This window comes from Populus nigra, chromosome 1 (genome assembly GCF_951802175.1).
Source record: "Populus nigra chromosome 1, ddPopNigr1.1, whole genome shotgun sequence".
Taxonomy (NCBI): domain Eukaryota; kingdom Viridiplantae; phylum Streptophyta; class Magnoliopsida; order Malpighiales; family Salicaceae; genus Populus; species Populus nigra.
Genome location: NC_084852.1, coordinates 5,022,329 through 5,048,256, shown reverse-complemented (window position 1 = coordinate 5,048,256; position 25,928 = coordinate 5,022,329). Strand labels below are relative to the sequence as shown.

General features: G+C 33.1%; 4 protein-coding genes and 1 long non-coding RNA gene across 7 annotated transcripts; 3 read left to right on the top strand and 2 right to left on the bottom strand.

Moving 5' to 3' along the window:
- Positions 1–4,288: 4,288 nt before the first annotated feature.
- LOC133702680 (uncharacterized) lies at positions 4,289–7,508 on the bottom strand. 2 transcript variants are annotated; one of them, XR_009843781.1, is made up of 2 exons: positions 4,463–7,508; positions 4,289–4,360 (listed from the first exon to the last, which is right to left on the bottom strand). XR_009843781.1 is itself a non-coding variant. In XM_062127009.1 (2 exons), exons 1-2 carry the CDS (start codon positions 7,436–7,438, stop codon positions 4,839–4,841), a joined length of 1,953 nt encoding a protein of 650 aa, XP_061982993.1. In that variant the 5' UTR covers positions 7,439–7,508; the 3' UTR covers positions 4,289–4,838. The 2 variants fall into 2 exon arrangements, 1 of the variants encoding a protein (XP_061982993.1); XM_062127009.1 differs by having other exon boundaries at positions 4,289–4,841; positions 5,489–7,508.
- A 4,920-nt stretch (positions 7,509–12,428) lies between these two features.
- Positions 12,429–13,093, top strand: LOC133703688 (uncharacterized). Its single transcript, XR_009843916.1, has 2 exons — positions 12,429–12,626; positions 12,718–13,093. It is a non-coding gene; the product is annotated as an uncharacterized LOC133703688 (long non-coding RNA).
- A 270-nt stretch (positions 13,094–13,363) lies between these two features.
- On the bottom strand, positions 13,364–15,745 carry LOC133703680 (protein MAINTENANCE OF MERISTEMS-like). Its single transcript, XM_062128289.1, has one exon. It carries the CDS (start codon positions 15,587–15,589, stop codon positions 13,607–13,609), a length of 1,983 nt encoding a protein of 660 aa, XP_061984273.1. The 5' UTR covers positions 15,590–15,745; the 3' UTR covers positions 13,364–13,606.
- A 1,898-nt stretch (positions 15,746–17,643) lies between these two features.
- On the top strand, positions 17,644–19,880 carry LOC133677494 (uncharacterized). Its single transcript, XM_062099582.1, has one exon. The coding sequence runs from the start codon at positions 17,644–17,646 to the stop codon at positions 19,627–19,629; it is 1,986 nt and encodes a 661-aa protein (XP_061955566.1). The 3' UTR covers positions 19,630–19,880.
- Positions 19,881–24,379: 4,499 nt separating this feature from the next.
- Positions 24,380–25,427, top strand: LOC133688319 (uncharacterized). 2 transcript variants are annotated; one of them, XM_062107769.1, is made up of 3 exons: positions 24,380–24,599; positions 24,745–25,013; positions 25,204–25,427. In XM_062107769.1, exons 1-3 carry the CDS (start codon positions 24,531–24,533, stop codon positions 25,250–25,252), a joined length of 387 nt encoding a protein of 128 aa, XP_061963753.1. In that variant the 5' UTR covers positions 24,380–24,530; the 3' UTR covers positions 25,253–25,427. The 2 variants fall into 2 exon arrangements, with proteins under 2 accessions (XP_061963753.1, XP_061963743.1); XM_062107759.1 differs by having other exon boundaries at positions 24,742–25,013.
- Positions 25,428–25,928: the final 501 nt, after the last annotated feature.

The window sequence follows — 25,928 nt, the reverse complement described above, 5'->3', positions numbered from 1 at the left end:
AATCTAAGCACCAAGCTGCTTGGAGGAAATCCGGTATTGATCAAGCAATATTGAGTTCTACTTATCATATTAAAAAATGTTTTGAGTTAATTATTGGTTTATCAGAGAAATGGTGTACTGACACCAATACGTTTGTTTTCCCATGGGGAGAAGCTACTATTACTTTAGAGGATGTGATTGTTTTAGGGGGTTACTCTGTTTTGGGATCCCCTGTTTCATGCTCTGTTGAAAACAGAGAATGGAAGGTAATTGAAGAGAAGTTGATGGATGCTAGAAAGGAAGTGGTAAGAAGTAGAGCTAGGAAAGCATGCCAGCTTTCATGGATGAAGATGTTCAATAACGGTGGGAGTGAAATCGAACATGAAGCATTTCTTGCTTTGTGGTTATCAAGATTAGTGTTTCAAAATTCATCTCACGTAATTAGGAAAGAGGTTTTCCCTATAGCAATCCGCCTAGCAAGAGGGATTCCAATAGCTCTTGCACCAGCAGTTCTCGCTAGTATTTACAGGGATTTGAGTCAACTGAAAAGGGCAATTGTTGCGGGTAATATTGAATCTAGACTTGAACTTTTCTCGCCGTTTCAGCTGGTGCAACTTTGGGCTTGGGAGAGATTTCCGATCCTGCAGCCAAAGCCTGATGTGCTTAACTTTGGCGATCCAAGATCAGCTCGATGGGACAAAGCCAAAATTCCCAAAGTCGATAATGTGAGGTTGGCTTTGGATTCGGCCGCAGAGAGTTTTCTTTGGCGGCCATACGCAAAAAATTTACAGAATTGGAGTTTCCCGAAGTTCTATAGAGAAAACGAAGAGTTGGTGCTGGCTGATTCAGGATTTGATAGGCATTTGGAGTCATTTATTCGTTGTTTGAGGGTCTCCAAGATTTTTGGGTTGGACTATATGGAAAACTATTTTCCGCATCGAGTCGCCATGCAATTTGGAATGGATCAGGATCTTCCTGGTCGTGTTACTCTTGATAAGACACGAGAAATTGCATGGATAAACTATAGCAAGCCTACTAGTGATACAAAATTTCATATCCCATCACGGCTCTATGAATCAGATGTTACCACTCGATACTTGAAGTGGTGGAAACAAATGGTTTTATGCCAGAACAAGAAGGTGAGTGGTTCTGCCCAACAGCAAAGAAGTGCAAAGAGATCAAAACCGGATTTGCAGACTTCAAAGGGAAAGCAAACTAAAATTGATCCTGATGTCCCGCCGCCTGGTTTTAGTCCCAAAAGTAACATGAACGAATCAAGAATTTCAGCTGAGAAAGACAGACCAGCAGCTGTGGAAATGTTTACTGGTAAAAATCAGCAGAGTTTTGGCAATGATGTAATTGCTAATGGTGAGTTGCCTTGTCAATTTCGAAGTAATTCTGCTTCAAATATACATGATGGAACTGACAGGAAAATGGGACCAGCGTCACAATCAGCACAAAAGATAGCAGGTAGCGAGGCTACCACGGGGGCATCAGGAAGAGCCATGGATCAGATGGAAGTTGCCCAAGAGAATAGAGCAGGCAATATGACTTCTTATAGAGTAGGCATCAATGCCAAAGCAGGAGAAGCTAATGCTTACAAACTTGATATAGCCGAGCTCGAAAATTGGATTGGATTGCTTGAAAGAAAGGTTGCTAAGCTGAAAGCAGCAAGAAGACTTGGGGCACAGGTTTGATTAAACCTACACAAGAATGCTGATCTTCTCCAACTACTTTTTCATTTAATTGCGTTTCTTATTCCATATCATTGACGCATTGTTAAATTGGATGAGATCAAAGCATCAACTATTTTGACGGCTCATGTTTTAGGCTTGCTAGAGAAGAACGTCTTTGATATTAGAAATTATATGAATGCTAGCTATAGTCTAGCATGTCACTAGGCAATTGTATCAAGCTATTAGAGACCTAATTTCACCGGAAAAGCCATGGTAGTCTAGTCCGGTCAGTCACTACGGATGAACTATATGAACGCATGAACTTCGATCATCTTCATCCTCCCCGTTATTGTCATCAAACAAGCTATGTTTATAATTTCCAAAGAAACTTGGATTTCTAGATTTCCTTCCTTCATTTTAAAAAGTCAAGCAGCCATTGAACAAGCTTCAAAATAATACAAAACCTTTGCCCTCTCAGTCCATCAACAATGTTAAAGGCGGACCAATCTCTGCATTTATTCTGGCCTCTTTTATATTTAACAAATAAGTCTTAGTTATAAAGATTTAAAATATTATGTAAAATAGATACGAGTGGAAAACTTGACTTCAGGAACATAAACAGTGCAATGCTTTTAAAGAAGAAAATAATTGTCGTGGGCTGGGTTTTTATTATACAGTCATAGTGGAAAAACTAGAGAGACAGGATTATAGGTGTTGTTTGTTTGTGTCGGCGCATCACACCGAAAACATAAAATATTATAACAATATCTAAATGATAGGAGGAGAATCATTATTTTCATGTATCTAAATTATTGAATTACAACAATAATTCATAATTTTTTTAAAAAAAGATTACTTTTTTTTTTCTAACTTTGCTTTTTTTTTTTCATTTAATTTTTTTTAAAATTATCTTTGTTGATTTTACTTTTTAAATATTGAGCTGGTTAAAAATTCCGCTTTGTAATTTTTTTCCTTTCAAATACTGTGGATTGCTATGGTGTTTTTCAACATAATTTTTCTATTTTATTTTTTTATTTTTTCAAAATTATATTTATCAATTTTTTTTTATATTGAACTGATTGAGAATTTAGTTTTGTAATTTTTTTCTTTAAAACATTGTTGATTGCTACAGTGTTTCTTCACATGTTTTTTTTGTTTTTGTTTTTTTTATTATTTCCTTCAAAATTATTTTTTTAATTTTATTTTTTAATATTGAGCTAGTTAAAAATTACAATTACAATATGTGAGGAAAACACTATAACTTTCCTCGCAAATTACTGTGAATTGCTACAGTGTTTTTTCTCATATGGTTTTTTTCTGTTTTGTTATGTTTTTTTTCTAAAATTGTCTTTGTCAATTTTATTTTTTTAAATATTAAGCTGATTAAGAATTGCAATTACAAGTAAATACAAGTTTTTCCTCACATGATTTTTTTCCAGTTTCTTTTGTGTTTTCTTTTTTTGTAATATTTTTTTTCAAATTATCTTCGTCGATTTTATTTTTTTTTAATATTGAGTTGGTTAGAATTTAACTTTATAGTAAAACTTAATCATGTGGAGAAATCATTGTAGCTTTCCTCACAAAACATTGTTAAAAATTACAATTACAAGTCATTACAAATAAGATTAAATCATGTGGAGAAGCACTGTAGCTTTCATCACAAAACACTATGAATTGCTATAGTGTTTCTAACATGATTTTTTTTCTTTTTTTAATGTTTTTATTAATATTTTTTTTCTAAAATTATCTCTGTCGATTTGATTTTTTTAATATTGAGCTGATTAATAATTTAGCTTTATAATTTTTTTTAAAAAACACTATGAATTATTGCAGTGTTTTCCTATATGATTTTATTATTATTTTTTCCAAAATTATCTTTATCTATTTTTTTTAATATTAAATTGGTTAAGAATTATAATTACAATAAAACTAAATCATATGGGGAAAGCGTTGTAGTTTTTCTCACAAAACACTATAGATTGCTACAGTATTTCTCTAAATGGTTTTTTATTTTATTTTATTGAGAAAAACACTGTAGTTTTCTTTACAAAACATTGTCAATTGCTACAACATTTTTCCTCATAGGTTTTTTTCCTTCCAAAATTATCTTTTTTAGTTTTTTTTTTAATATTAAGTTGGTAGAGAATTTAGCTTTGTAATTTTTTTTACTTTTTATTAACAGAAAAGCTAAATCATGTGGCGAAAGCACTGTATCTTTCCTCTCAAAACACTATAGATTGCTACAAATCATTTTATTCACTCTCTAAGTTTTGATCACCAATACAACTTTTTTTTCCGTCATGAAATATTGGCTCCATCATACCTTTAGTTTCTATTACTTATCTAGCGCTGGTTTACAATTATAACACTATTAAATATATTTGTTTTATGCGAGCGGACATGCATCTCAGTATAATTTTAAAAGATGTTGAAAATGTGATAATAATTATAGAATATATTAAAATAATATTTTTTTTATTTTTTAAAAATTATTTTTAAAATTATTATATTAAAATTATTTTAAAATAATAAAAAAAATGAAATTTTTTTTTTTTTAAATATAATTTCTATCTTTAAGTTCTGATTGCGAAGAAGAAAAGATGTAGCAGCCTGTAACATTGGCAAGGTACATCTTGCAAAGCTCTATGTTACTGCATAGGCATAAAGCAGCCTGGAACATGGACATCTAGCAAAGCTCTATGTTACTGCATAAACGAAAACCCAGAAAGCCAAAAGGGTTTACGCAAAATAGAAAACTTTATAATAATAAAAAATACAGGATTTGAGGTGGAATTAGAAGGAGAAACCTGCGTAAAAGAAAGTGAACAAAGCCCACCAGCTTCTTCTCCTTGATCACCACCACCTCGCTGCTCAAGAACCCAATCCAAACAGCCCCAACTCATCTCAACACAGCCCCACGCCGCCGTATCAGCCATCACCATGGACTGAGCAGCAACCAAAACAGTAACTAGAAGCAGCAGCTAATGGCAAGAAGAGCACTGCTGCAGCCCTCCACTCCTTCCTTTCCCACGAATCATTTCCTTCTCCCGCTACTGTCACCCTCCACGCAAATTGAAGAGTGCTACAGTAGTACTCACTATATGTAGCGGTGTTCACAAAACTTGGATAGGGAGTTCATTTGAGGAGCAACAATGCCATGGATGGAAAAAAAATACCTGCGAGTTACTATAGCTAAAGAGCCTCAATTGAGAGCATGGACGTGGATGCTCTAAGAAAAGATAAGATTTAATTATGAAATCCATTGAATTTCAGGCTAAAAGGCTATAGAAGAGGATTATCCTTCTCTCTCTAATCCTTTATCCTTTGTGTGATTGGAATTAGATCTATACTAATTAGCACCTTGCTAGAACTGACTTCACAGTGCAAACATCAAGCTTCCATCTTTTCTATTCATTCCAAACAAGATCATGACCTTGTGAACCAAAAACAGCAAAAGAGTCTGCCTAACATTTCCAATTTCAAATTTAATGGGTCAAGTCCAGTGACCTCACAGGACTTGACCCTAGCCTTTTCCACGAATAATTCTAACAAGCCTATGCGATTGCTTGTAGTTTGTTAACTGATCCTATATCCACTGATAATGGCTAAGCAAGCAAAGATTCTCACCATCAGTTTGCTTCATTCACACAGAGAAACTCAGCTAAGAACTGACTAAAAAATGAAACATTGCACAATGCTGGTACAATTTGTTTCATGCAACAAGGTAACTACAAAAAAAGCCAAAAGAGCTGTAGAACTCTATATATCGACCTGACTCGGCATGTTAATTCTATTTGTATTAACTACAAGTTCATATTGTTGGTCAGACAAACCTTCTTCTGGCTAAATTTAGCAGCCTTTAGCCCATCAATTTCTTTCCTAAGCTTGTCGATCCGAGCTTCAAGTTCTAATCCATCTGTGTGAATATCAAAACGACTCCTACTTCCTCTTTCATCATCTTTAAGAAAACCAGCACCATGACGTTCTGGACTAGGGCTATCTAATTTGTTTTTGCTGGTGTTTTCCGTGGTTGTGCTTTCTTTTCCACTCCTAGGTTCCTTCTGAAAGCTGTTTTCCTTCAATTTCATCTCTGCATCTACATTTGTAACATCATTGTTTTCTGCGGAAGAATATAACAGACTATGCGTAGTTGCCAGAGAAGACTTGCGATCACCATACATTCTATGATCAACAATTTTGAGCTTTTTATGAGTAAACAACTCCTTCAATGTTAGATTATCCTCCTCATCAGAGTCCAAGACTTCAACATGTTGACATCCAGGAGGGAAACCAGGAGGGCACAGAGGATCATGATCTGACTTCTTCCCTTTGAAACTTGGCGCCGAAATCTCTGCACTTTTTGGATTTCCATTTCCATCTTTCGCACCAACCACTGATTGCTTCCACCATTCCAAGTATCTCAAAGTAACATCTGGCTTACAATGTCTTGATGGAATATATAGCATTCCATTCTTGATTTGCTTATCAAAACGCTTCCAGGAAAGTTCTTGAGTTTCATTCCTTCTCTTTACAGGACCTGGAAGATCTTGATCCATACCAAACTGCATTGCCACTCGATGTGGGCTGTACTGCTCTACACACCCTATTCCAACTAGTTCACATGCTCGCAAGTATCGAGTAAAGGACTTCAATTCCTCATCAACATCAACATCAACAAGCACCCACTTCTCTTCATCACCATAAATTTTGTAGCACAAACTCTCCACGGCTGTGGCATAAGGGCGCCACTGGAAACTTCCTTCAGAATCTAGGGCCAAACTTACATTCCTAACGGTTGAACTATTCACATTATGCCATCTAGCTAATCTCGGCACTTCAAAGTCAGTCACATTAGGCTTTGGTTGCAATTTTGGAAACCTCTCCCAGGCCCAAACCTGAACTATATGAAATGGTGACCAAATGGTGAGTTCTAACTTTTGATCATCATTGTCATCCTCAAAAGACTCTAAATTGGACAAAGCTAGAATCTTTTTCTTCAACAACCTCAAGTCTCGGTAAATGCTTGCAAGAAGGGCAGGTCCAAGTGCAATTTTGATACCTCTAGCTAGACAAACAGCAATTGGATAAAGATGTATGGAAATTCCCATAAATGGGAGACTGGGAAAAACAAACCTTGACAACCATAGTGATAGAAAAGCCTCGTGCTCTACTTCGCTGTTGTTTTCCATGAGATATTTAATCCAGGAATGTTGGTTCACTTTTTTTGCTTTAGACCGCCTCAACTGTTTTCTGATTTCCATTAGCTTTTGTTCAGCTTCTTTCAATTCCTCTGTTTCAGGAGGGCTAAAAACAGGGGACCCCAAAACAGCGTACCCTGCAACCAAAATATCTTCCAAGGTGATTGTTGCTTCACCCCAAGGAAAAATGAATGTGTTAGTTTCGAAACACCATTTCTCTGCTAACCCAAGAAGCAAATCATCGTTTCTTCCGATTTGGTAAAGAGAACTCATGACTGCTTGATAGATTCCAACTTTTCTCCATGTTGTTTCATGCAAAGCAGCCATTTTATCAACCCATTCTTTCCACTTCCTTTGAGGATATCTCCACCCATGGAATGTGATTCTTAAAGGCCACTTTTTGGGTTCAAATTTAGAGGGCAATGAGTTGTAGTGTGAAGGGTGTTTGGGCGTGTTTTCATCAATGGAGGAGGTAATTGAGGGTTTGATAAAATGGGCTGTTCTAAGTGTTGGCTGTGCATCACCAGAGAGTGAAACCATAAGTTCCTTTCTTGTTTCAACAATGGATCCTTCTGATTTCTCCATAAAAAAAAATGGTAAAGTTTCTTGCAGAGAAAAGAGCAGAGGTTAGGGCCTAGGGGGAGCCAAAGATAGCGACATGATTGTTTTAAATTAGCAACAGTAAGTTGATATTACCATACAATTTCAAGGACTCGCTTCATCTAGAAGCAACCTCCACAAACCAGTCCCTAGTAACTACGTGTTATTGAATATGACTATATAGATGGCATGTGCGTTGTTTCTGGATGGATTGGTAAATAATATAAATTATTATTTTAATAGTAATTAAAAGTTATATTTATTAATATTTTGATATTTAAAAATTATGTAAGTCGCCTGTACTTTTAAACAGTAATAATGGCCTACTAAGTGGCTGTTTGGCAACGAGGTAGAGGTTGCGTTTCTTTAAAAACGCACTGGCTTAGTGTTTGGTTAAGGAAAAAAAAATTGTTCACTGTATATGGGTCCCACAACAAATTGCGTGCGAAACACAGGCAATTTGAAAGCAGAAAAATGCTGCTTTTTTGCGCGGCTCTTTGAGAACAACCATGCTACACTGTTCAAACAGTGTAGCATGATACATTGTTCATTGAACAGTGTATCATGCCTCCACTGTTCACTGAACAGTGGAGCATGTGAACAGTGCGAATTGCACTGTTCACGTGAAATTCCTTCTTTTTTTTTTCAGCCAAATAATTTTTTTTAACATTTGTATTTAAAAAAAACACTAGTATAAAATGAATTAATTAAATTCACTCGCACTATAATATCAATTTTATACCTGATAATATTTATCTACGCTAAAAAAATTATGAAAACTGTAATTCTTATCGGATGAATTTTGTATGTAATGGAATTATAAATAGTTTAATGAAATAATAAAAAGTATTTTTTATAAAGTATTTTTTATTTCATGATGTAATAGGAGTAATTAATTCTAAAATATTTAAATTTAAAACCATCAATATTAATATATATTTTTTTAAATTATTTTATAACCTCAATTTCAAAAGCATTTTTAACCAAACACATTAAACTACTTTTTCTTCAATCTCAATTTCAACCATAGTTTTAACCAAACACCAATTTTTTTCAAACCAACCTCAACTAAAAGTACTTTTTATAAAACAACTTTTTTCAAACCACAACCACAACCGCTACCGCAATACCAAACACACTCTAAAATGATAAATTCTAGTGTTTGCGTTTGAGAAGGATACCACATTCATGTTTATGAAATTTGACATGGTTGTCAAATCTCAGGTGATTGAGTCTAGCAATATTATCAAACTACAAGCACCTTGGGTCTTGAATAATTATCATACTCAAATATTTTAGGTTTAGCATTGACAAGACATTATCATATCCTAATGCCTGAGGTATATCGCCTTGCCACACCCAAGCATCCTGGATCTGATAGTCATTTGAGACTTAAGGTATCTGGGTCTGACACCAATATCACACCCCAGGTGCCTGTGTTTGGCACCAATGCCATAATAAAGATTGTGGGTCTGGCATCGTTGTCAGACTCACGATGTCTGGATCTAGCGTCTCTGCCAGACTTGAGACCAGACCTAAGGCTTTTAGGTCTGACAGTCAGGCGTTGGGGTATGGCAGCCATATGAAAACAATAAAAACACTCCTACATGAACCCAGCGCCTTGAGTCTAGCAGCCAGACCTGAGCGTCTCGGGTCTGACAGTCATACCAAACCCCGATATCTTTGGTTTGACAGTCATGTAAAACCCTAGTGCTTGGCTATCAAACTCAAGATGCTTGGGTCTGACAGCCATATGAAAATGACAAAAAGACCCCTACATGCAACCTTGTTTTTGTTGAAACTCAAGGGTAACTTCGTATTTGAATTGTTTCAATAAAAGAAAAGGGATGATGGAGACCCTTAACACATGCATATTTCCTCCCCTTTCAGAAGCATAGCTGTATCTTTAATATTTATTTTTTATATAAAAAAAAGACAAAAGAAGCTTCAATTCAAAGCTTAAAATTTTGTGCCCTGAAAAACAAATCAATATCTATATTATAGCTAAAAAAACTCGAATAAATCATTTTATCCTCAATCATTCTTTCAATGTCAAATATATCTCATTAAAAAGATAATCATACCCCCATTGCATGCTTAGCAAGTTTCTTTGGCAAAAATAATTTTGTTATTATACTACTCCAATCCACAATAATTTATGTCTAGGTGAACAGTGAAACACTGATCTCTTTTAGTATTTGTTGTAATAAAAGTTATGTTATTTTTTACAGTTATTTTTATTTAAAATTAAAAATATTTAGATAATATTTTTTGTTTTTTAAACAATATATCAAAACTATTCAAAAATACATAAAAATATTAATTTGAAATAAAAAATAATAATTTTTTAAAAAAGATACAACCACAATCTCAAACACCTTTTAAAAGTATAAACAAATTTGAAAAACAAATCATATTTATAAAACTTGAACTAACCTAATAGGTTAACTAGTGACTCAAATGACTTCAAACTTGAATTAATCCTATATTAATCAATCTAGGTTGAGAAAAAATAAAAATAACCCGACATCATATTTAGTACATGTTTGGTATTGTGATATAAAATATTTTTTACAAATATTTTTTTCCTGAAAATATATTAAAATATTTTTTTTAAAGATTTTTTTTATTTTATAATAGCACATCAAAATTATCAGAAAAAACACTAAAAATATATCAATTTGATGTTTTTAAAGATAAATACACTTTTAAAAAACACTTAAACTTAAAAATAAAAACTATCACACTTCTATACGAGCTCTTTAAAAAGTAAGGAGTGAACTTTTGAAATGAATACAATCAAGAATTGCAATTGCTTTAAATATTTGCATGTGTTTTTAACGTGGAACACATAATAAAAGTCTTATCTAAAAATAAGTCAAGTGTATCAAATGATATATTCAATAAAATCAGACCATAACTTTTAATTCAATAATTAAATCTAGATAAAAAAAACTTCTAGAACGTTTTAAAAGCCTTATTCTTTATAGAAATATCAACACAACATCATTAGTGTTTGATGATGTATAGAGGTATCAACTATAACTTTCTGCTTTATGATGTAGAAATGAAGGTCTTCTAGGGCACTATAAGAGTTTTAAAGGTAGTGCAAATAACCCTAATATAGATATTTGATTAGCAAGAGCATTCCATAGCAAACTTAATTCAGGGGATGGATCAACTACTAGGAGGGCGCAAATAAGAAACCTGGAGAAGAGAGGGACATACTTAAAGACTTATCTCAAGCGAACCAAACCCTAGATCTATTTTTGCAAACTCATAAAGACATCATGTCTATTTAGAGAGTAGTTTGTACGATAAACAATGAACTAAAAACTTCGTTTATGGCTAAACTTTCATAGACACGTTTCTAATTTCGATGAAATTCCTTTTGTTGATGAGAATTTTTTTTTAAAAAAAAGATTTGTTAGATGATTGTCAAAGTTAGAAACTTATTTTATTTGAATAAGATTTTTATTATCAAAAAGTAAGATTTTCCATACATAAATTTACTTATTACGTTGAAGATTGATGGTTCAATCTTGTGGTTGATGGAGCTTGTATTGATAAATTTGTAATTTTATTATAAAAAACTTTTAAAAAATACTAATTTTGGAGTTTGTACAAGATGAATAAGAAGATATTTTATTTTAGGCATATAATCGCAATCAAGTTATTATTATTTACCTTATATTCAACTTTCAACAATAACACATAAACAAAACATGGAGGAGAAGTAACTTAAAGCGAAAATTATTTGAGTCAATAATAAGAAATAGTTGACAAACAATTCAATTTCTAACTTAAACATACTTATTGTTCTTGCTTTATTGGTCAATGTTGTTAATGGTGAATTAATTGTTTATAGTTAATTTTTTAAAAAGTAGAAGAACCACAATTATCACCATCGTAGAGGTAACATTTCAAGGAATAATATGAAGATAGTGAATATGTTGAAATTAAACCAACGAATGAAAATGTAGAAAAATTACTAATTTACTCAGGAATTGGAGTTAAAATTAAAAAAGATAGAAAAATATTATCTTTTTGAAATCACAAGAAAGTTTTCTCTAAAGGATTAAAAGAAAGAGATTCAAAGAATTTATTTTGTTGACATTTCAGTAAATGAGGTTCAATTTGTGAATATGATAATTATAATATTAAGAATTTTTTTTTTGGAATAGAAGATTTCAATTTCTAACTGTGAAACTCGTGAATGAGTTCTTCTCAAGTAAAAAAGCTTGACAGGGGATGTGCAACAAAAGTCTTAACTTAAGAAGAAGTTTGGACGTGTTAAATGACATTTTTTATATAAAAAAATAAATAGTCATAATGTTTGATTCAATTGTTGAATCAAACTAAAATTTTAGAGAATGTTCTAAAAACCTTGTTTTTTAATAGGAATATGAAGGCAACATCATCCAAGTTTGGGAACATGCCCAAATTAGATCCAAAAATAACTGACCAAGATTTTTTTATTTTTCTAGTTGTTTTAGGATTGGTTTTTATGTTAAGTTTTAGAATATTATTTGATTCATATTTCTATACCTAATAAGTTGGTGTTATCTCTTCTTTAAACATGTTAAACAATCGAAATATACAAAGAGAAATATAAAGATAAGAGAGGATGAGACTAAGATTTCATTGATGATTACTATAATTTAAAGGAATAAGTTTAATCTAAATACAAAGAGATTATATATAAATTAAATTGAAAAGAAAATTAAAATATTATTCTATTTTTAACAAATAAAATAACTTATATTTATTAACAAAACAGCCTTATGTGGTACTTTTTATTTGAGAAGATATTGGTTATTGAAAAATTTATTTAGAATTTATAAGTTTTAGAGTTTTTTTATAATTTAGAGATGTTATTTTAAGACTTGAAAAAATTTAGTTTATTTTTTTAAAAAATAGTTCATGGATGTAATTTTTAATACTTGAGAAACATTCTTCTCGAGAAGAAAAAAAGTTAAGGGCTTAGACTGATTGTGTTCTGGTGCTAAAGTCTAAAGTTTGGGGGTTGTGGGGAAAGGGTTTTGCCGAGGTTCGAGGTTCAGGCGGAAATGGGCACAGCAAGGACAAAAGAGAGCAAACTGCATGTAGCTGGGAATCGTGAAAAGGCACAACTTTCCTGGCACACCGGAAAATCAATAATAAATTAATACAGGTTAGCTACTAGCAATTTTCGAAATGCTCTCTAGTAATTCGAAACCTTTTTATTGCAAAATCGTCCTTAGCCCACAGGAAATGTATTTCAGTTTGGTGGTTTCTTGGTGATTAAAATGGTAACAAGAAGAAGCAACCGCCGACAACAAGAACACTGCTGCTGCCCTCCACTTTCCTTTTTCCCGCGAATCCCTTTCGCTGTATCTAGTGTACTGTTCACAAGCTAGGACAGGGGAGGCACTTGAGAAGCAACAATGCTACATGCCTGATAGCTACTAGGTAAAGGATGCTCTTACAGATGATGCCATTTGAATAGAAAGTTCTTATTGTATTTAAGATAAGATTTGATTAAGAAATCCTTTGAATTTCAGGCTAGAAGGCTAGAGAATAGGATTATCCTTTTCTCTCTAATCCTTTTTCCTGTGTGTGATTGGAATTAGATCTATACTAATTAGTACCTTGCTAGAACCGACTTCACAGTGTAAACTGCAAGCTTCCATCTTTTCTATTCATTCCAAACAAGACCATGACCTTGTGAACAAAAAACAGCTAAAGAGTCTGCCTAGTATTTCCAATTTCACAATTTAATGGGTCCAGTGACCTCACAGGATCCTTCTAGCCTTTTCCACGAATAATTCTAACAAGCCTATGCGATTGCTTGTAGTTTGTTAACTGATCCTATATCCACTGATAATGGCTAAGCAAGCAAAGATTTTCACCATCAGTTTGCTTCATTCACACAGAGAAACTCAGCTAAGAACTGACTGAAACATGAACCATTGCACAATGCTGGTACACTTTACATGTATCATTACAGACATACCAGCTATAAAACATACAATTATTTCTGCAATGAGACAAGTTGGCTCCAAGCAATTTTTGCTACTTAGTTCGTGCAAAAAGTAACTAAAACATATGCCAAAAGACCTGTAGAACTCTATATATCGACCTGACTCGGCATGTTAATTCTATTTGTATTAACTACAAGTTGATATTGTTGGTCAGACAAACCTTCTTCTGGCTAAATTTAGCAGCCTTTAGCCCATCAATTTCTTTCCTAAGCTTGTCGATCCGAGCTTCAAGTTCTAATCCATCTGTGTGAATATCAAAACGACTCCTACTTCCTCTTTCATCATCTTTAAGAAAACCAGCACCATGGAGTACTGGACTAGGGCTATCTAATTTGTTTTTGCTGGAGTTTTCCGTGGTTGTGCTTTCTTTTCCACTCCTAGGTTCCTTCTGAAAGCTGTTTTCCTTCAATTTCATCTCTGCATCAACATTTGTAACATCATTGTTTTCTGCGGAAGAAGATAATAGATTATGTGCAGTAGCCGGCAAAGACTTGTGATAACCATATATTCTATGATCAACAATTTTGAGCTTTTTATGAGTAAACAACTCCTTCAATGTTAGATCATCCTCCTCATCAGAGTTCAAGCCTTCAACATGTTGACATTCAGGAGGGAAACCAGGAGGATACAGAGGATCATGATCTGACTTCTTCCCTTTGAAACATGGAACCGAAATTTCTGAACTTTTTGGATTTCCACTTCCATCTTTCCCACCAAACACTGATTGCTTCCACCATTCCAAGTATCTCAAAGTAACATCTGGCTTGCAATGTCTTGATGGAATATATAGCATTGCATTCTTGATTTGCTTATCAAAACGCTTCCAGGAAAGTTCTTGAGTTTCATTTCTTCTCTTTACAGGACCTGGAAGATCTTGATCCATGCCAAACTGCATTGCCACTCGATGGGGGCTGTACTGTTCTACACACCCTATTCCAACTAGTTCACATGCTCTCAAGCATCGAGTAAAGGACTTCAATTCCTCATCAACATCAACATCAACAAGCACCCACTTCTCTTCATCACCATAAATTTTGTAGCACAAACTCTCCACGGCTGTGGCATAAGGGCGCCACTGGAAACTTCCTTCAGAATCTAGGGCCAATCTTACATTCCTAACGGTTGAACTATTCACATTATGCCATCTAGCTAATCTCGGCACTTCCAAGTCAGTCACATTAGGCTTTGGTTGCAATTTTGGAAACCTCTCCCAGGCCCAAACCTGAACTATATGAAATGGTGACCAAATGGTGAGTTCTACCTTTTGATCATCATTGTCATCCTCAAAAGACTCTAAATTGGACAAAGCTAGAATCTTTTTCTTCAACAACCTCATGTCTCGGTAAATGCTTGCAAGAAGGGCAGGTCCTAGTGCAATTTTGATACCTCTAGCTAGACGAACAGCAATTGGAAAAACATGTTTGGGAATGCTCATATTTGGGAGAGTGGGAAAAACAAACCTTGACAACCATAGTGACAGAAAAGCCTCGTGCTCGACTTCGCTGTTGTTTTCCATGAGATATTTAATCCAGGAAGAATGGTCCACTTTTTTGCTTTTTGACCGCCTCAACAGTTCTCCGATTTCCATAAGCTTTTGTTCAGCTTCTTTCAATTCCTCTGTTTCAAGAGGGGTAAAAACAGGGGACCCCAAAACAGAGTACCCTGCAACCAAAATATCTTCCAAGGTGATTGTTGCTTCACCCCAAGGAAAAATGAATGTGTTAGTTTCAAAACACCATTTCTCTGCTAACCCAATAAGGAAATCATCGTCTCTTCCGATTTGGTAAAGAGAACTCATGACTGCTTGATAGATTCCAACTTTTCTCCATGTTGCTTCATGCAAAGCAGCCATTTTATCAACCCATTCTTTCCACCTCCTTTGTGCATTTCTCCAACCATGGAATGTTATTCTTAAAGGCCACTTTTTGGGTTCAAATTTAAAGGGCAAGGAGAAGTTGTAGTGTGATGGGTGTTTGGGAGTGTTTTCATCAATGGAGGAGGTAATTGAGGGTTTGATAAAATGGGCCGTTCTAAGTGTTGGCTTCGCATCACCAGAGAGTGAAACCATGAGTTCCTTTCTCGTTTCAACAATGGGTCCTTCTGATTTCTCCATAGAAAAAAATGGTGAAGTTCCTTGCAGAGAAAGAGAAGGAGAGGTTCGGGCTTAGGGAGAGCCGAAGGTTGCTGACATGATTGTTTCGAACTAGCAAAGGAAGTTGAAGTGACGATACAACTTCGAGTATTCAAAGCTTCCTCTGGAATCTATACCTCCACTACACCTCTTCCAAACAATGTATTAAAAAGAATAAAAATAAAGGCAGAAGAAATGTCAATATAAAGTCATAGATCATGATTGCATAAGATAATTAATTTAATTTTTGGATGCGTAAGAAGTGGGGAGAGAACTTTTGAAAATGGATAAAAAGAGATTCTGTTTATTTTTTTTAATAATATTTTTTACTTTAAATAATTTTTTTTGTGTTTTTACTTCATTTTTAATATATTAGTATTAAAAATAATTTTTTAAAATAAAAAAATATTATTTAAATATATTTTTAAATACATGCTACCGGGGTTGGAATCTACAGAACGTTTCTCAATTACCAATAGAGCCTTTCTGTGGCGTGGCTTTGTAAGAGGGTGTTTTTTTTTTATTTAAAATTGTATTTATATGTATTTTAAAAATATATGTGGTTTAAAAAATATTAAATTGATATTTTTTAGTTTTTTTATAATTTTAATATTAAAAAAATCTAAAAATAAATTATTTTAATATATTTTAAAAAAATACTTTGAAAAAATATCCTACATCAAAATACTAAAAACTCATTTAATACATTGGAAAAGAAATTTACAATAAAGCCAATAGCTCCCAGTCAAAAAATGGCCTCCTGGCTACTATAGCCTTTCTTTGATTCGAGAAAAACATTCATTGCGAAGAAAAAAAAGGAGCTAAAAAGTTTAGGGCTTGGACTCTCTGTTTCGGTGCGAAAGTCAAAGTTCAAGGTTTTTGTGGCAAGGGTTTTGGACTGAAGAAAGCAAAGGTGGATGCAGCTGGTAATCGTGAAAAGGCATAACTTTTCTGGCACACCGGAAAATCAATAATAAATTAATACAGGCTAGCTACTATTAATACAGGTTAGCCCATTTATTTGATGTTTGAACTAGTAATTTGAAACCTTTTTATTGCAAAATCGTCCTTCACCCATGGTGTAAGCTGTGGTCAAAATTGTATTTGAGAGTGTTTAATTTGAAAAAGCATCTTGATGTTGTTTGGTGTTTCAACTTGTTTTTATTAAAATTTGGTTTTTGTTTTTAAAATTAATCTTTTTAATGTTTTTGAATCGTTTTCAAGTATTGATGTTAAAAATAAATTTAAAAATAAAAAAAATATTATTTTGATTTATTTTCAAATGAAAATTACTTTAAAAAACAATCACTATCACACTTTCAAACACCTTCTAAGTGTCTGTTTGAGAATGTTTCAATATGTGTTTGAATGAATTTCAAAAATATATTTGCCTTGAAAAATATTAAATTGATATTTTTTTAATGCTTTTCAATAGTTTTCATATATTGATATTAAAAATAAATAATAATCTGAATAGATATTTTTTAATGTTTTTTGATAATTTTGATATGTTGATATCAAAAATAAATAAAATATTTTCATTCATTTTAAAATAGAAAACACTTTTAAAAAGAATATCATCAAATGTGTACTAAATTGATGTTTTTTTTAATAATTTTGAAATACTAATATTAAAAATAAAAAAATTATTTTATTATTAAAAAAAAACTCTTAAAAAATACAGGACAAACACATAAAAATGGATTGCAGCTTTGTTACAGAAAGACTGCTCATCCTTGCAGCACATACGGTTTAGGAAACGACCATTTTCTGATCCTCACACTGGCAGAAGTAAATAAAAACTTCAGACACTCTCTCCATAGTTGTTGTCTTTATTCTTTTTAACATTTCAGTGTCTATCAATTTCTCGATCCCAAGAACAAAACCTAACTCCTTGCCTTTCCTTTGTGGAAAACGCCTTGAAGAGTTTCTGCAATAATCGGTTTCCTTCATTCTCCCACGACACAAACTTTTGGGATTCTTATCAATACATAATAGGTCCCCTCACCACTTTGGAAACCTCTTGAAACCCAGGAATGGAAGAGGTGAAAGAAACTATGCTTGATGTTAGAGAAGAGCAAATGGTGTCATTCACTGGTGACAGCATACCAACTCTAAGAACAGCCCATTTCCTCAAACCTACTTTGGCCACCAGTACAAGGTCAGTCCCCAAGCCCCCTACATGTTCTCTTTCTTCTCTACCTTCAACTTTTGAGCCTAAAGAATGGCCTCTGAAGATAAACTTCAGTGGTTGGCAGAAGCCTAAACTGAACTGGGCAACATGGGTTCATAAGTTGAAATTCAAGTATCAGTCTTTATGGAAGAAGGCTGGAATTTATGAAGCCATCATGCATTCTACATTCATTGTTGTAAGAGACTATGATTTTATCATTGGACTTGCAGAGAAATGGTGTCCTAAAACCAACACATTTGTATTTCCTTGGGGAGAAGCAACCATCACCTTAGAGGACATGATCATTTTGGGAGGGTACTCTGTTTTAGGCTCCCCCGTTTCTTCATGCTCTGATTATGAAAGCAGAGAATTGAAGGAAATTGAAGATAAACTAGCTGAAGCTGGGAGGAATATCAGCAGGGGTAAGGTTATTAAGCCTTGCCAATCTAAATGGATGGAGAAGTTCATGGACAGCGGGAGTGAAATCGAGCACGAAGCTTTTCTTTCACTTTGGCTGGCAAGGTATGTTTTTCGAGATTCTGATATTGCACTCAAGGACCATTTTTTTCCAATAGCAATTCAAATGGCAAGAGGGGAACGTATTGCACTTGCTCCAGCAGTTCTGGCTAGCATTTATAGAGACTTGAGTTTGTTGAAAGAAACAATTGTTTTTACCACCAAGTTAGAGACTTTTGAGGATGGTGTATTGGCACTAACAATTTGGTCACCGTTTCTGTTAGTCCAGATTTGGGGTTGGGAGAGGTTTCCGATGTTCCAACGGAAGCCCCTTTTCCTCAATAATGGTGATCCCAGATGTGCTTTATGGGATAGTGTGAATGGTGTCAAAGTTGAGAATGCAAGGCTGGCTTTGGATTCAGCTGGGGAGACTTTTCGATGGCGGCCTTATGCTAACCCAGGAGTAAGAGGTTGGCACTTCCCGGAGTTTTACAGAGAGAAAGGAGAATGGCTAGACCTAGGATCTAATGAAGATTTGTTGTCATTTTCCCTATGCTTGACAGTATCCAAGATGGATGGTCTAGGCTGTTCAGAACTGTATCTTCCTCATCGAGTGGCAATGCAATTCGGAATGGATCAAGATGTTCCTGCTCTTGTAGCTCGATCAAATGAAAGCTGCAAATGTGCTTCGAAAAATTACATAAGGTCATTGTCCAATTCCAAATTCTATTTTCCACCTCGGTTATTCGAGTCTGATGTTACGATTAGATACTTGAACTGGTGGAGAGGGTCGGTGCAAGAGGTGACTAAGGATGTGACTGAAGGTGTTGTGCGAAGGAAACGAAGTTTCAGAAAGAGATCAAATCGAGTTCCATGGGTTTCAATAAAGAATGAAGGCAATGATTTAAATGTCCCCCCTGGTTTTCCTCCCAAATCTGGCAGGATGAAAGAAGGGGATGCGGCTGAGAATGAAAAAACAACTTTGGAAGATATATTAAGACACTGTAGCCTTCATAACAGTTTAGACAGAAGGGAAGGTACATCTGTTTATACTTATGGTCTCGCTCACAGTCCTTCAATTGTAAAAACAGGCGGTGCAGGTTTTCGAAAGATCGAGTCGCTAACAGAACCGGAAGGAAAAACCACGCAGGTTAAAGCTGGAAAGGATGGTTTGCAAAGAGCCTTAGAAGACGCAGACGTGTGCATAGTTGAGACTTCTACTAACAACATGGCGAGCACCAACAAAGATGCAGAAGAAAGCAACGGCTCAGTCTTTCAGATCCCAGTAAATGAACTAGATGCTCGGGTTGCTAGGCTTGAGATAGTAATGGTCAAGTTAAAAGCAGCAAGATCATGTTTGTCAAAAACCCCACAGAAGAATCTGCTCCCCTGATGAACTAAGCAGTATCATAGTAGTATTTGATGAATTACAAAAGCCAAACGTATGAGATGTGCTGCGCCATTTTCAGCTACTCTTTCGTCTATATGATTTCATTTAAGCGCATGTTTCCTTTGATGCTTGCTAGGCTCGTAACACTTGTAATCCTTAAATAGTTCTGCATTTCTGTGTAAATTGCTTGCTTGAATTACAAACCTTCTCTGGCTGTATTACCCAGCCTCGAGTGTAATCAGTGAAAAGTAAAATCATGGAATATTTTCAGTATAAAGTATAAACAGGATGATATTAGGTCTCCACCCTAAAATCTTTTATTTGTTTACGGGTCATTGGAGACAAATGATAGGCACGTTTCCGTAAGATAGCTAGCTTGTTTAATGTTTAGTAATATATTATAAGATATATTTTTTTTGAAAATATATTAAAATAATTTGTTATATATTTTTTTATTTTTATATTAATATATTAAAATTATATAAAAAAAATTAATTTAATATATTTTTAAAATAAATACTTTTAAAAACATCTAAAACAAATGCTACCATAGCGGTTGAAATCCCTTCTTATTTGATAATTTAGGTTCTGAAATCTGAAATGTGTTATGCATGCGGAAAGGGGTTTATGGGGTTCAAAACCATACTACTTGTCCTCATTCTTTTTTTTTTAATTAATATTTTTTTATATATTTTTTTTACATAATTGTTAAGTTTATGTGTAAATTAATATCCTTTTTCAGTGAACCTTTTTTTTTTTTAACTTATTTAGCATTTTTAAAATGACAATAAGTTTTTAATTATATTGGGTGTATTTCATTTTTGAGGATGTTAGTATGACTCATTTGTACTTAATTATATATATATATATATATATATATATATATATATATATATATATATATATATATTTTGCATAGATTAAATTTATTTTTAAATATTAAAAATGTTTTATATTTTTTATATTTTTAATATGTGTAGTCTTGCATAATATGTTTTCTATTTATTTTATTTAATAAATTTTATATGTGTGTTGATTTCAGTTATAAATTGATTTTAATAGACAAATTCATTAAATACAACTGAGTAAATAATTTGAATTGTAATATTAAATATCTTGATTTATATTTATCTTTTAATTTTTTTCGTTGTTTTATTTATCATTAATTGTTTTTCTATTGAATTATCTCAATTTCATGACTTAAGATGCACAATAAACATATAATCTGGACATATATATCTCATGTTGCGATTAGCATGTGACTTTTTGTTTTTTAATTAAGTATTGTTATGTGTTAAGGACTTGGTATTGACAAAAACAAGGGGCTAGATAAAGATTTTTTTAAAAAAATTAACATGATTTTTTAAAACACTTGAAAAAATAATATATTTTGAAAAATAATTAGCAAAAATAACATAATTTGGTATATTTCACAATTGAAAATTGCCATATTTTAAAGTTGTCACTCAAAGAAAATGTGACATTTCAAACAAATTGTTAATTAAATGGCTTCACAAATTACAATAAGGAGAGATGAAAAAATAAAATAAAATAAAGACTTTGAAACACATCGAAATTTTGATTAAAATACTACCGGTATTATTAGAAAAAACTCGTTGAAAAAAATCAAATAACACTAAGAAAGATCATCAATAGTGCAAGTGAGCAATTATAATGAGAAAACAACATAAAGAAAAAGAAAGACAGAGACATGGAGGTACATCGAAATCATAATTATGACACCATTGGTACCATTAAAAAGATATCGATGATAAGAATCCAATAATACTAAGAAAGGTCACAAACGGTGACTAGAGTGAGTCGCACGTGGTGGGTGGCTTACTTGTCTTTGGATAGAAACTGGAACTCACTCTGATCATTTTTTGTGACTTTTCTTGGTGTTATTGAATTCTTCTCATTAAGATTTTTCTAATGGACCTGCTGGTGTTATAATTAGAATTTTGATATGTCTTCATGGTCTTTTTTTTCCCCTCTACTCATTGTAATTTGTGCAATTCATTTAACAATTTCTTTTTTAAAATGATGCATTTCTTATTAGAGGCAACTTTAAATGTCACTTTTTTTCCAATCAAGACATATATCAACCATGTTATTTCTTTTCTTTTATTTTCTTTTCAAGTTGTGTTATTTTACTAATTTTTTTTAAAAAAATATGTTGTTTTTTCCAATTATAAAATGTATTAACTGTGATATTTTATATATAAAAAATTCAAACTATTTTATTTTACTATTTTTTTAAAAAAACTATGCTAATAAGAAAAATATGTTAGATAAAAGGACTTAGTGAGTGTTTGCTTTTGTTTTGCATTTCAACATGTTTGTTTTTTAAAGTATTTTTGAATTGTTTTTTTTTTAAAAAAAAGATTAAATTAAAGTATTTTTTAAAATTTTTTTGGATAATTTTGATATGTTGATATGTAAAATAAATTAAAAAAATCTACAATAAATTATTTTGATATATTTTAAATTAAAAAACATTTTACAATATCCCAATACTAAAATAACACTTAATTTATATCGTAATTAACGTTGGCACCCGCACAATTCTCTTTGTGGAGTAATAAAATCTATTATATTAAATTATATATCTCTTAAAATGTATGTAAAAGTAATGAATACAGTTACAAAATGGTTTTCTCAATATTATAAAAACAAGTCCCATATGAAGCATATCTACTATTTCTGGTGCTTCTCTTCGATAACTATCTTTTTTCAAGGAAAATATGGTGAAATCTAGGGTTAAGAATAAAAAAAGAAGATGGAAGGGAAGATGAAGTACAATAATCAGATTAGCGAGAAGAACAAGCATCATAGGTCTGGATGGAGAAATATCGTATTTTAATAAGAAGTTCCAGTTTTCCAGACAGCAACGGTAGATATGACAAAGATCACTGCCAAGAAGGCCAGTAAACTGTCGTGAATGAAGAAATTCATGGATAGTGGCAGCGAGATTTAGCATGAAGCATTTCAAGGTATATTCTCCCATATACTTGTGATTCCATCAGGAAGCTTGTTTTCTCTATTGTAATTCATGTCGCTAGAGGCAATAGAATTGCACTGCACTTGCACCTGCTGTTCTTGCCTGCATTTACAGAGATAGATATGACGTTGTTGAAAGGGAAAATCGCAGAGTCAACCTTGTTGGGGATTCCATAGGGAAAATATGATGGTTTAACAGTTAAGCTTTGGTCATCAACGCAATCATCAGTTCAGGTTTGGGTTTGGAAGAGGTTCAATGAACTGCAGCCGAAGCCTAATCTGATGAAGAGTGGGTACCCTAGGTTGGCTCGGTGGGACAAATTGAAACAGAAAGTTGAGAATGTTTCGTTGATTTTAGACTCGGCAAAAGAGAGTTTTAGCTCTGGAAAACTGGGATTTCCCCAAGTTTCATGGAGAAAAACAAATGTGGGCGACTGCTGGTTCTAGTTTGAATGAAGATTTAATGGCGTTTGCTCGATGAGTCAGGATTTCAATGCAATTCGGAAGTGATGAAGATCTCTCAGGTTGTGTTGGTCAATGCTCCAACAGACCTGAGATTTGCATGGGCTGCTGCTTACAGCAGAGGACACTTTACACCTATTATACTGAAAAACACCCCAGAAATAGTCACAGTGTGCAGTTACCAATTGACGTGTGCTGACCCAACACGCAGTCTACTCGGTGCTGTCTGTTCAGCCGAACCAAAAGCTGAAGTGAAGTATAAATGATATGTTTTTTATTTTTTAAAGTTTATAAATATAAATATAAAAATTAATTTGAAGTAAATAATTTTTTTATAAATACCTTTAAATTGTAAAAACAAATATGCTCTAAAACAATCTGGGATAATAGTAAAAAAATGTTGTTTGATTTTAATCTTTTTAAAAAGATCTTTTTGTAAAATAAAAAAAACAATAAATTAAAAACAAATTCAAGTTTTGCAACTTAACTCATTAAATACACAAATCTTATAATTAACTTCATTTATTCAACCTTCTTCCGTTTGCTCTCCTCTCCTGTTGAAGCAGAATGAAAACCTAAAAGCTACTGGATTTTGGGTGTGTTTAAAGATACGATTGAAACCATGTTTTTTAAAATTTTTAAAATTATTTTTTTATTTAAAATTAATTTTTTTATATTTTTAGATACTGATATTAAAAATAATTTTTTAAAATAAAAAAAATATTATTTTAAAATATTAAAAAAAAAACACTTTAAACAATTACCCGGTATAAACTCCCAATCATATCATAATGGTAGACCCATAATATTTGCTGGAGAGAAACAATGAGGCCCTTCTTGGCTCTCCCCAATCTATGCCCGAAGGTCGATGTGCATGTGATGTGTCCTTAATAATTTGATTAATTGTTGTTAATCTTTGATGTTTTTATTCACAATTTTTCCACAATGAGACACTGCCATGTTCTAATTTAATAGCATATAGTAATAAAAATAAATACGTGTAAAAATTAAATACCAACTAGAGTGTTAAAAAACAAAATATGGCTAATTAATATAAAAAACATATAAAATATTGAATATTGAAATTGAAAAAAAAAATATTAAAGGTAGAATTAAAATAAAAAGAAAAAGAAAATTGAGGTTGTTCATTGTTTATATGATGATCAAGCACCGTAATATGCTTCAATCCTAAAGAGAGTAATATATAATTCTTGAATGGATATTTTTTTTTAAAACAAGCATTTATGGCGTTATCGTGCGATATCGAAAAGATAAGTGCGAGAAATCAACAAAGCTCGAGCGGAACACATGATACCTTCGTAGATTCATTTATACAGATCTGTATAAATGATCGGATATTGTGAAGAGCCGATGTCATTGCAAACACAACCTTTCAATTTCAATAGAAAGGAGGAAGTCAGTCAATACGGGTGTCTGCAACTATGGATTCGATCAAGCCTTTAGCCCCGAGCCGCAGTGTTTCCAAGTCCAAACACAGGAAACAATATTGGGTACGAACCAAATCTAGTTATATTTCTATGTTTTTCTTAAAAAAAGATTATTCTTTATGCTTGTTTCTTGACTGGTTGTTGCTATATATCATGTTATTATCCCCAGAAATTAAAAATAATAATTATTCTTATACATGTTAAGAAGAACAGAGAGAGGAGGGAAACGATGGAACGATTGAAAACAGATATGATCGAGATCGGTGAGGGACAGAAACGCATCAGAGAAGGGCAACGAGAAATAAGACAAAAGTTTGAAGAGATAGGATCTGAATGCCGCAGGCTCAAAGAGGAGACGATGAACATAGCCAAGCAGAGTGATTACAACCAAACCAGGATCAACCTAATGTTTAGCATCTTGAAAGCCCGTGAAGACAACAACTTTGCCCATGCTGATCACCTTACTGGGCTCCTCCGGTTGGTTAAATCCCTTCGCCATTTCTTTTCTTAATTTTTGGGATATCGGATTTCATAATTAATCTTGCTAATTCTAGCTATTACAAGGAGGGAAACATAAGTTAACGAACTCAAAATAAAATAATCAAGATGCACTGTTGATAATTATTTTTCTCTCCATCATTGTGTTTCCTATTCGTTGTGTTGCCAGCGAGGAAATGGAAAAGCAGGAACAAGGGAAGGCAGGCCTGGTTGGCTGACTAATGATCATGGAAAACAACGAGCAGTTTGCCTTTGCAGTGACTCCTGATCGTCTTTTCTTATTAAAATGAAATCATCAGTCCTAAATCTAGATGTGTTGCCATTAGTCTTCCCTTAATATCCTTCTTCCTTTGATGAAGTTTCCATTTGATAAAGGGTTTGCGTTCTCTGTTCCGAATTGAATGTTTTGAGTTACATTACATTCTAGGTGAATTTCCCGGGCGATGCCGCCGGTTGTTATATAAACGATGTAAGCATTCGGTTGGGTATAACCTGCGGTAATCGAAGAAGAAGAAGAAGATAGGCAGACAGAATTAAACAAAATGAAAAAAAAAATACCTGAAGTATTGAGGTTAAACAAAGTAACCAGATGCTTTATGTTAAAGAAACGTGAAGTCTAAACTAGTCTGTTTATCTTTGCTTATCTGTTATTCTTTGCTTTTTAATATTAATATATTAAAATAATTCATGAATAAAAAAATTAATTTTTAAAAAACAATGATGTAGCCACAGTACCAAGACAACTCAGACTTTTTTACCACCGTCTTTTCTCATTTCACTTTGAATTTATACCAAGACAATTCAGGAAAGTGTTTTCCACCCAAATTTTCTAGGAAAACACTTTCCTGAAAACCAAGCCAAATTTTCCTTTGACTGGAAAGTGTTTTCCATTGA